This window comes from Podarcis bocagei (genome assembly GCF_964188305.1).
Source record: "Podarcis bocagei genome assembly, chromosome: W".
Classification (NCBI taxonomy): domain Eukaryota; kingdom Metazoa; phylum Chordata; class Lepidosauria; order Squamata; family Lacertidae; genus Podarcis; species Podarcis bocagei.
In genome coordinates this window covers 88,083,112-88,095,208 of record NC_138131.1, presented here as the reverse complement: position 1 = coordinate 88,095,208, position 12,097 = coordinate 88,083,112, and the positions used below count along the sequence as shown (strand labels likewise).

General features: G+C 42.2%; 1 protein-coding gene across 1 annotated transcript in view; it reads left to right on the top strand.

The window, feature by feature from the left end:
• Positions 1-366: 366 nt before the first annotated feature.
• The window catches only part of LOC308578223 (uncharacterized protein), a gene marked incomplete at both ends in the record, with an annotated part of 30,460 nt that continues 18,729 nt past the window's right edge, over positions 367-12,097 (top strand). Inside the window, one exon of the mRNA XM_081178470.1 lies at positions 367-504. Coding sequence (XP_081034596.1) covers positions 367-504 — 138 coding nt within the window. The remainder of the gene's footprint in view (positions 505-12,097) is intronic.

Here is a 12,097-nt window from a genome sequence, read left to right as displayed (position 1 = left end):
GAGAAATGGTACCAACTAATGGTACTAACAGGACACCGGAGGCCCATTGCAGCTGAAAAAATGCCTCCAGTTTTAATATAAAAAAGAATGGGAAACGTTTACTGCATATTGACAAAAGCAGTGCACACAGGTTAATACATTAGCAGGATTAATTTTTTTAAAAAACCCCACCTGTAATGGTTAAATTTAAAGTAGAATCATAGAATCATACAGCTGGAATAGACCACAAGGGCCATCGAGTCCAACCCTCTGCCAAGCAGGAAACACCATCAGAGCACTCCTGACATATGGTTGTCAAGCCTCTGCTAACTGGGACTTTTCTCTTGCTTTTCTTTTGTGCAAATACCCCCTTCCCCCTGTACCTACCTACCTCTCGACCCTCCCAAGGCCTGCTACCTGAAAGCCATCGAGACCCAACCCAACTTTGCTGTGGCATGGAGTAACCTCGGCTGTGTGTTCAATGCGCAAGGGGAAATCTGGCTGGCGATTCATCACTTTGAGAAGGTAACTGTTACAGAGTTTCTGGGCTCTAGATGGGAAGGCCTGGAAAAATAATGATAATGATAACAATCCAATATAAGCCCCATTAATTGGGCTAGTAGCGTTCTCTCTTCTTCTGTTAAATAATGTTTTATTAATTTTTCATTAATCACAATCCATTAGAAGCCCCATTAATTGGGTTAGTAGCGTTCTCTCTTCTTCTTTTAAAGAATTTATTATTTTCATTCATAGCAATCTGATTTAAGCCCTATTAATTGGGCAAGTGGCATTCTCTTTGTAAATTATTTTTTCATTAATTTTTTCATTAATAACAATCCCATATGAGCCCCATTAATTGGGCTAGTGACATTCTCTTTTTAAATTATTTTTTATTATTTTTTTTATTAATAACAATCAAATATAAGCCACATTAATTGGGCTAGTAGCATTCTCTCTTCTTTTAAATATTTTTTTATCATTTCTTTCATGAATAACCTGATCTAAGCCCCATTAATTGGGCAAGTAGCATTCTCTTTTGAAATATTTTTTTACTAATTTTTTTCATTCATAACAATCCAATTTAAGCCCCATTGGGCTAGTTGCATTCTTGCTGCCGTCGTTGCAGACATAAGAAGTCTTATACCTAGTGAGAAGGCTTCTGGCTTTTTTGACAAATGTATTTTCAAACATTTTCTTTAAATTCATCATATATTATTTCCCAGAAAGCCTTGACCAATGTCACATAATAACAGATGCATATTAGTATATCGCTGCTTCGCAAGATGTTGCAGGGCTGAATGAAGTGGTTTGTAATAACACTGTCAAAATTGGATGCAATTTTTAAATATATACAGTGGTACCTCGTTTTACATAGACTTCAGGTTATACACTCCGCTAACCCAGAAATCGTGCTTCAGGTTAAGAACTTTGCTTCAGGATGAGAACAGAAATCGTGCTCTGGCGGCTCAATGGTAGCAGGAGGCCCCATTAGCTAAAGTTCAGGTTAAGAACAATTTCAGGTTAGCAAAGAAGGAAAACTACCCAAGACTTTCTTTTCAATGACGAAAAACTGTAATCTAATTGATGTTTGGAGACTTAGACATCCACTGGAGAAACAGTTTACATTTTATTCGGAACCAAATCAGTCAATGTCAAGAATAGATCAAATTTGGGTCTCGAATGAACTAACTCCAAGAATTCGGCAAATTGAAATTCAGCCAAGAGTAATTTCAGACCACAGTCCAATAAAATTGGAAATTAAAGGTTATGAAGAAAGATCATTTAGATGGAGAATTAACGATTACCTCTTGGGTGATCAAAAAATCATACAAGAGGCGCAAAAGAAGTTGATGGAATATTTTATGGACAATGCCAATAAGTCAGGTAAATGGCTCGCGTGGCAAATTAAGAAAAGAAAGGAACAAAACATAATCAACAAAATTATTGTGGATGGAGAAGAGATTGAGAACCCGAAAGGCATTAGAAAAGGATTCTTGGACTTTTATAATCATTTGTACAGCAACAGAGAAAAGAACAATTTGAAGAGAATAGAAAGATATTTAAAAGAAAAAAAGGTGCAAAAGATCCCGACAGAAAAGAAAGACAGACTGAATGCCCCAATTGAGAATGAGGAAATAATAGAGGTCATAAAAGAATTGAAAAAAGGAAAGGCTCCAGGACCAGATGGATTTACAGCCAGTTATTACAAAGAATTGAGGCACACCCTGACGGTACCACTGAAAGAAGTTATGAATAATATTTTGAAGGAAAAAGATATTCTGGAAACTTGGAAAGAAGCCTTCATCATACTTATTCCCAAGCAAGATTCTGATTTAACACACGATCTCATTGTTAAACACAGACTATAAGATTTTTGCTGGAATATTAGCAAAAAGATTAAAAAAGGTATTGAGAGAATTTATTCACGATGATCAAGCAGGGTTTCTTCCAGGCAGGCAGATGAAACATAATGTGAGAAATATAATAAATGTTTTGTAATATCTGTCTGCTAGGAATGAGAAACAAGCTATACTAATGTTTGTAGATGCGGAGAAGGCATTTGATAATACAGTGGTGCCTCGCAAGACGAAATTAATTCATTCCGCAAGTTTTTTCTTCTTGCGAGTTTTTCGTCTTGCGAAGCACCGTTTCCCATAGGAATGCATTGAAAATCAATTAATGCGTTCCTATGGAAACCGCTTTCAAGGCTGGCGGTGCGGAGAAGGGCTTTTCTCCCCACCGCAAGCCTTCAGGACAGATACGGGAACAGAGGGGAAGGGGCGCAGCGCTTCTCCTCTGTTCCCGGGGCTTGCGGTGGGAGGAGGGTTTTTCCTCCCCACCGCCAACATTCAGAACAGCATTCTGAATGTTGGCGGTGGGAAGGAAAACCCTCCTCCCACCGCAAGTCTTCAGGACAGCCACCCGAAGGCTGGCGCGGGGAGAAGGTCTCTCCGCCCCACCGCCAGCCTTCGGAGAGCCTTCCGAAGCCTGGCGGCGGGAGGAGGTCTCTCCGCCCCACCGCCAGGCTTCGGAGCAGCCTTCTGAAGGCTGGCGGTGGGGCGGAGAGACCTTCTCCCGCCGCCAGGCTTCGGAGCAGCCTTCTGAAGGCTGGCGGTGGGGCAGAGAGACCTCCTCCCGCCGCCAGGCTTCGGAGCATCCTTCCGAAGCCTGGCGGCGGGAGGAGGTTTCTCCACCCCACCGCCAGGCTTCAGAGCAGCCTTCCAAAGGCTGGCGGCGGGAGGAGGTCTCCACACCACCGCCAGCCTTCGGAGGAGGTCCGAGGACAGTGGGGAAGACGCGCTGCGCTTCCCCGCTGTCCCGGAGATTTCCCTATGGGCTTTCGTCTTGCGAAGGAAGCCCATAGGGAAATTCGTTTTGCGAAGCGCCTCCAAAACGGAAAACCCTTTCGTCTAGCGGGTTTTCCGTCTTGCGAGGCATTCGTCTTGCGAGGCACCACTGTATATCATGGGAATTTGTGTTAAAAAATTTAGAATTTATGGAAGTGGGGAACGATTTCTATAATGGAATAAGGGCGATTTATACAGAGCAAAGAGCTAAATTGATTGTGAATAATGTAATAACAGAAGAAGTGAAGATATGGAAGGGTATAAGACAGGGTTGTCCTCTCTCGCCACTGTTATTCATAATGGTTCTGGAAGTCCTCTTGAGTGCAATTAGACGAAATGAATTAATAAAAGGGGTGACAGTAGGTCAAAACGAATATAAAGTTAAAGCCTTTGCTGATGACCTGGTAATAACGATAGAAGATCCTTTAAAGAGTTTAAATGTGGAGATGGAATTTGGCAAGGTGGCCGGGTTTATATTAAATGTGGGAACCAGTTGACGGAAACCAGCCGTCATTTTGGGGTGCAAGGCAAAGAAAAAACACACACAAAGGCAAATGTCTCCATGGACGGAGGGCAAAAAAGCTCCTTCCTCTCTCTCCTCCGATTTTATTATCCTTTGTTCTCTCCAGCCGCATGGCAGCATTCCAATGTCTCACGTTACCTCATCCGGTCAAGCTTTAACCCACCCACAAACCATATAGGGTTACAGTGCCCAGAGGGGAGAACCTAACTCCTTATAGGGTCAATACATTCTAATACATTGTAAGCTCAGAGTGCTGGTCACCGAGGTCAGCAAGGCACCAGGTGGCACTACAAGCCTTTTCCATGACTTCCTGGCTCCCACATGCCCTCTTTCTTTATTTATTTAATCAGAGTCATATATGTCAGTACCAATACGGTTATATCGAGCGCGATAGGCGACTCTTGTGAGACCGGAAGCGGGCCGCGGACTGGAGAACCATGCAGTACATACAGAAATTAAAGAAGGAATACATTGTATACAGCAACACAAAATAATGCAAATAACTACTATAATGATCACTAAAATCAATAAATGTCGAAGCCAACTTCCATCCGGAAGCCAAGAATATAACCATGCCCATGGATCAACGGAAGGAGGGGGGGCAAACGGATTGTGGGCTACCATGGTTTCCATATGGTCGATTGTCGCAGATATGCTGACATTATTATCAGGAATAAACATGCAACAGTGAGAATGAACAAGCGCACAAACTCCTCCTTTTGAAGCTAAAATCACATTCAAAGTATAACGATTCTGTAAAACCACTTCTCTCATTGCAGACACCTCCTGGTTGAGTTCCTTCAAAGCTTTTATGGTATCATTGAATAATCCTTCAGTCCAATTTGCTAGCCGATGGAGGTCCCTATAGTTCATTGCTGCACCCACCGAGGGCAGCAAGGCCCGAGAGACCTGGGTACCGATATATTGATTTATGGGTGAATTTACCTCCCGACGATTTCGTAGTCTAAGAGAAGATGGTAACTTATCAACCTTATACAACAACGGAACCACGAGACCCAATGTACATGTGCCTGTGAGGTTTCGAGGAATGGCTTTGTATGCTTTTTCGCCACAAAGCAACCATAACTCTCTTTGGAGTAAATAGCTGATATTACTACTCTGTTGGGACCAATTAAAGGCTTCAGTAAATAAGGAACTGATATGAAATTGCTCATCTGTGGCATTTGCTAAGCCAGGGATAGAAGAATTCAGACTCCAATTTGCATGGTAGGTTTCTTTCCTAGTTTTTAGCCATGCACTGGTATCGCTTCTAAAGCACTGAGATTGGTCACTGTATGTTCCTGTAAGAGAACAAGAGCTATTAAACATGAATTTCAATGTATATTGACAGTTTGGATATATGCCCCATGATTCTTTCCCCTCTTTAATTTGAAAACAAATGGGGGCAGGCTCATGGAGGGTCAATTGTACTGGAGGCCAAAAAGTTTGCTTAGGGGATATAATATCAGTAAATTGAAAAGATCCATTGACAGGCACGCCATGAAGCATTATGCCTGAATGACTGGCAAAGGGCGGCATGTGCATACATAACCAACATTTAGAAGCATGCAATAAACTGGTAAACTTAATCATATCTTGTACAAAAATATTATTCCTCCATATCTTATGATAATTTTCTCCCCTAAAAGTCTTATTCAACAATGCTGTTCTTATAGTTCGAGAGTGGCTGAGCCGTGGATACTGCCAGCCAGAGTAGGATTCAGGCGACAGCTGCTTGCCAGCCGATAAGGTGAAATATGGTGGCTGCAACTGGATTGTGTCGTCTGCTTCTCATCCTTGTATAATGATGCAGCAAAAGATGGCAAGGCAAATGGTTAGGAAGGCACTTCTGTAGTTGAAGGGACTCGCCATGGCCGCACGCATCGAGCTGGAACCCACAAAGGCTTGTCCTCGACGTCCACTGCCGCGTACCCTCGTCCCCACGTGATCAGCGGAACAGGTCCATGCCACGCGGGATCAGGCAAGCGTCGGTACACCACCAAGGGGCGGGGGAGTGCCTCCTCCTTCCTAAAATGCAATTCCGCGGGAGTATGGGTCCTATTATGTGGATATAAAAGATGGTTAAGTACAAAAAGAACTTGGTGAACAGCCGAAGGGATATCTGCCGTTGGTATGCTTCGGCCGCCAAGCTGTTTAAGCAATAGTGTTTTGAACGTCAGGTGTGCTCTTTCCACTATAGCTTGACCTGTGGAGTTAAAGGGTATGCCATGAGTTAATTTCACATTCCACAACATACAAAATTCCGAAAATGTTTTAGAAATATATGCTGGACCATTATCAGTTTTGATACGCGCAGGTTTACCCATGACTGAGAAACAGCGGATAGTGTGCTGAATGACATGCCGAGCTGTTTCCCCCCTCATGGGCGTAGCCCATATGAATCCAGAGTGGGTGTCCACCGTGAGGTGAACCTTGGAGAGTGGAGCCAACACAGGTGTGTGTGTGACATCCATCTGCCAACACGCCAATGCAGACGTGCCCCTAGGATTGACAGCATCAAAAGGAATGGCCAGCTGAGATTTAGAACAAGAAGCACATTGGGAAACTATATCCCTTGCTTGGGCCAAAGGAATAGAAAAATGCTTTGCCAATGCTTTCGCAGGAAGGTGAAAGGTGTTATGACCTAGTATAGGGTCAGAAAAGAGAGAAAAGGTAGAAATGTCCCTCAGAGCCACATCTGCTCTTGCATTGCCCTCTGCTAAATACCCTGGGTGTGATGTGTGGGAGCGAAGATGTGCAACATAATAAGATAATTCTCTGTGCTGAAGTAAGGCCTGCAGGCCAAGAAACAAGGAAAACAAGTCAGAATCCAAGGAAGGAGTTATATAAGATATTGGTAAACTAGCAAAAAGGCGATATACATACTGAGTATCCACAATAAGATTGAAAGGTTGAGTAGGAAAGGATTGAAAGGCAAGAATCACAGCTGCTAGCTCAGCTCACTGGGCAGAAGACTGTGGAGGGGTATATAAACATTTCCATTTTCCTCCCTCCTCCCATGTCACCACCCCCCTACTTCTTGTTCTATCCATGAAGAGGGTTAGTGCAGAGGGGAGAGGTGTGAGAGACAAGGGGGTAGCCAAACATAGGTGACCTGTGTCAGAAATGTCAAACGGTCATCCTTTGGAGGGTTAAAAATGATGACACCTATAAAATCAGCTAAAGCAATTTGCACGTGAACGTCCTTTGATAACAATGTCTGATGTGGATTCAATTACTGAATAAATGTTCTTCGGTGGGGTATGTGGTAGATGTAACCATTCTATAATGCAGATAGTCTTCTTCTTGTTCCGCCTGAGCATATAAAATTCCTGTTGGCAACGATGTAGCAAATACGGCCAGGTGCAGCTCGTGTGCAGCACCTCTAGGTGGCGCATGTGGAAAGGTTTCAATGCTTCACCCACAAAATGTTGACAAAGTGTAGGGGAGTTCCGCATGCCTTGAGGACAATCCACTGATAACGTTGTGAATCGTGATATACTGGCAATGTAAAAGCAAACTGTTCCTTGTCTGCTGGAGCCAGTGGGATGAAGATGGTTCAATGTGGCCGAAAGTCAATTGTTCAGAGATAAGCTGTTCAGAAACAGGATGGTGCCATTGCTGCGGATTTTTCTTTTGGTGGAGGCCACCGTTCTACCCACACTGAGGTATCGGTGATCCTGGTTCGCCACGCTGGAAACGTTGTATCGGTGGCTACAGGCTGGTTTTCATTGAGCGCTGCTGCTAGCAGATGAATCTTGTGGGTGGCTGTATCACCAGACTGACAAATGCGAAGCATGGCTGCTGTGTCTGTGGCAGGATTGTGTATTATCGGTCTTAACGCAACCTTACAATCCTCTTTGGCATATTCAAAGGCCAATTGTTTGATAATTATTTGTTTGGCTTCAGGATTTTCAATTTGTCTACTCACTGCTGTAATCAGCCTGTCCATAAAGGAAGAATATGATTCTCTTGCCTCTTGCCTGATTGAACCCCACCTTGATTGAATACTGGTGGGTTCTGGGATTTTTCTCATTGCTTGTTGAGCAGCAAGAGCAGTATCCCTCAATAAAATCTGCAGCAGTGTGGCTTGTACTGAAGCCTGAGCAAAGGGCCCACGGCCCATCATAGCATCCATCACATCTGCGAGGGTAATATTAGGATTATTCCCTCTTGCTTGTTGCAGTAAGGCAGGAGCATAACCATGACAGGCGATTTCCCATTCATGAGCAAATAATACACCAGCTGATGGAGGTAAAACTGTACGTGCCAAAAGCTTGATGTCATCTGGAACCAACAGCTGGGCTAATGTGGCTTCCAAAAGAGCCTGTGTGAATGGTGCTTGCAGTCCATTTGTCCTGACTGACAATTGGAGCTCTTTCAAGATTTTAAAGTCAAAAGGTTGGTGCTGGGCTTGAGTTCCTGCTGGAGCACCAGCAGGGGGCACAATAACAGGGAATGCCATGGTATCCTGAGATAAGGAACAGGCAAGGGCTGCACGTTGAAAGGGGGTAGCTGGTTCTGCTGCTGAAAGAGCAGGGTCATTTCCAGCCAGACCACGATATTTTTGCAGGATTGGGTCCTCTAGTGAGGAACTATAATCTGGAGGCTTGGGTTCTGGAGCTGCTGGCAGGGCAAGGATTGGAACAAACTCTAACACAGCAGACTGGATTAAAGAAGCTGGAGGTTGTGATGGCAATGCAGCCAGGGAGATATTTTTTGGTGATAAAGAGCCCATAGCGTAATGAACCTTGCACCATGCATTTAAAATCCGAGTACTGATGCTGGGGAGCTCATGAAAATGTTCACCAATCTTGTCCCAAAGTTTCAGTTCCCAAGTCCCATTTGCAATTACACCCAAGTCCCAGGGAGAATGTTCATCAATGGCCAGAATGAGCTGTATCAAATCACCCTCGGGAACTTCCAGTTTGTTGGAGGAGAGGAGAAATTTTAAGTCTTTTAAAAATTTCTGTTGGGGAGTAGTCAAAGAGCTGCCCATTTTTCAAAAATCAATATAATAGAAGGGATCGAACTCACCGGGATCTTTTTTAAAGATGTAGAGCGCTTTGCAATCCTTGCCGGACGTAGTGAGTCGATGATAACCACTGCTTGGATCAAAAATCCTCTCAGTTTCTTTTAAAATCCTCTTAGTCTGCCTCAGACTGTTTGCTTCCAGTTGCTTCTTTTTTCCCTTTTAAAAACCTCAGCCGTATCCTTTTATTCTGCCTCAGAGAGGGCACCACTTGTGGGAACCAGTTGACGGAAACCAGCCGTCATTTTGGGGTGCAAGGCAAAGAAAAAACACACACAAAGGCAAATGTCTCCATGGACGGAGGGCAAAAAAGCTCCTTCCTCTCTCTCCTCCGATTTTATTATCCTTTGTTCTCTCCAGCCGCATGGCTGCATTCCAATGTCTCACGTTACCTCATCCGGTCAAGCTTTAACCCACCCACAAACCATATAGGGTTACAGTGCCCAGAGGGGAGAACCTAACTCCTTATAGGGTCAATACATTCTAATACATTGTAAGCTCAGAGTGCTGGTCACCGAGGTCAGCAAGGCACCAGGTGGCACTACAAGCCTTTTCCATGACTTCCTGGCTCCCACAATTAAATAAGAAAAAAACCAAAGTAATGATTAAGAATATGGACCAAAGTGCAATAGAAGTAATGCAACGAGAATCAGGGATTGAAGTGGCGAAGAAGGTAAAATATCTGGGAATATGGTTAACTCCAAGAAATATTGATTTATTTCAAAACAACTATATACCGGTGTGGAACAGAATCAAAAAAGTTTTGTAAGTTTGGGGAAGGATGAAACTTTCTTTTTGGGGTAGAATCTCAACGATCAAAATGAGTGTGCTTCCAAAGATGTTATTTTTGTTCCAAATGATTCCTATAATTAGGGGGACAACGACTTTCAAAGAGTGGCAAATTCAAGATATATCTGGCAGGGCAAAAAGCCAAGAATACAATGTAAGTTATTGACAGATGCAAAGGAAAGAGGAGGCTTTGCGCTGCCAGATTTGAAATTATATTATGAAGCGTCTTGTCTCTGCTGGTTAAGGGAATGGATAAAATTAAAAAACAATAAACTGTTAGAGTTAGAAGGATTTGATAATAGATTTGGGTGGCACGTGTATTTGTGGTTGGAGAAGAAGAAAAGTCACAAGGGTTTTGAGAATCACATTTTCAGGAGCTCCATAATAGAAATATGGGATAGGTGTAAAAATATATTAGAACCCAAAGTTCCACACTGGTTGTCTCCATTAGAGGTTATGAGTGTAAAGAAAATCAATATGAGAGGGAATTGGATCACTTACGGAGAGCTAATAATTAAAGAAGGGGGGAAATGGAAAATGAAGCCATATGAACAAGTAAAAGAACATGTGTTTGATTGGTTGCATTATTTTCAGGTAAATGAAATGTTTAAAAAGGATTTAAAAGAGTGGATATACGGAAAAAGAATCGAAATTTCAAATAGAGATGATAAACAATGATTATAAGATATTGTCAAAAATGTATAAAATGTTGTTGGATTGGCAAACGATGGACGAGGAGGTAAAGTCGGTTATGATACATTGGGCCAGAGACTTTGGTTATAATATACAATTGGCTGACTGGGAAAAATATTATGAAAATGGAAAAAGGAAAATATTATGAAAATGGTATATAGATGGTACATAACACCGGTTAAGTTAGCAAAAATGTTCAAAACATGTAATAAGTGTTGGAAATGTAAAGAAAAAGAAGGATCTTTTTTCCATATGTGGTGGGAATGTAAGAAGGTAAAGGGTTTCTGGGAAATGATATATAATGAGTTGAAGAAGATGCTTAAATACACATTTGTAAGGAAACCAGAAGCCTTTTTGTTAGGAATAACTGGAAGAGAGATAAATAGAAAGGATTACAAACTTTTCCAATACGCAGTAACAGCGGCAAGAATATTAATGGCCCAAAAATGGAAACAAGAGGAGCTACCGACCCTTGAAGAGTGGAGAATGAAACTTATGGACTATGCAGAACTGGATAAACTGACTGGGAAGATTAGATATCAATGGGATCACAAGTTCATCGAGGACTCGGGAAAGTTTACAGATTATCGGAAAAGCATATGTGACGAACAGACAACGCTAGTGGGATTTAAAGAGGCTTTGTGAAAGTTAAAGATGTATTGTAAAAAAGAAATAGAACTGAAAGGATAATATTAAATGGCAATATAAATTTAGAGAATGCATAAAAATAGAAAATATGGATTGGTGGAAAAGCTTGTGGAAGTCCAAAAAGTTGAAATTTGTGAATACTGTTTGGGATGGCGAATTTGTAAATAGGAAAATTTAATAAAAATTATTATTATTATTTAAAAAAAGAACAATTTCAGGTTAAGAACAGACCTCCGGAACGAATTAAGTACTTAACCCAAGCTACCACTGTATAATATTTTTTTAGTTTTCACAAAAAACCAAATCATTAAATTAAATAATATTTTTTTAAAAAACAACTGTATACACAATCAATGTTAATCCCACATTATGGGATTATTTGACTTGCCTCCCCTGGTTCCTTTGTATTATCATCATTCATTATCATCACTGGAGAGCCAGTGTGGTGTAGTGGTTAAGAGCGGTAGACTCATAATCTGGGGAACCGGGTTCGCGTCTCCACTCCTCCACATGCAGCTGCTGGGTGACCTTGGGCCAGTCACACTTCTCTGACGTCTCTCAGCCCCACTCACCTCACAGAGTGTTTGTTGTGGGGAAGGAAGGGAAAGGAGAATGTTAGCCGCTTTGAGATTCCTTAAAGGGAGTGAAAGGCGGGATATCAAATCCAAACTCTTCTTCTTCTTCAATAAAATCATCATCACTAATTTAAGGTTATCAGATTTTTTTTCAATGAGTCCGGGGATACTTTTCAACTTAAATGGATTTTGTATGGGGACTGATTTGTAAATCCGGGGACTGTCCTTACTCCAGAGGAGGGCAACCAAAATGGTCAAAGGCCTGGAAACGATGCCTTATGAGGAACGGCTAAGGGAGCTGGGCATGTTTAGCCTGGAGAAGAGGAGGTTAAGGGGTGATATGATAGCCATGTTCAAATATAGAAAAGTATGTCACATAGAGGAGGGAGAAAGGTTGTTTTCTGCTGCTCCAGAGAAGCGGACACGGAGCAATGGATCCAAACTACAAGAAAGAAGATTCCACCTAAACATTAGGAAGAACTTCCTGACAGTAAGAGCTGTTTGACAGTGG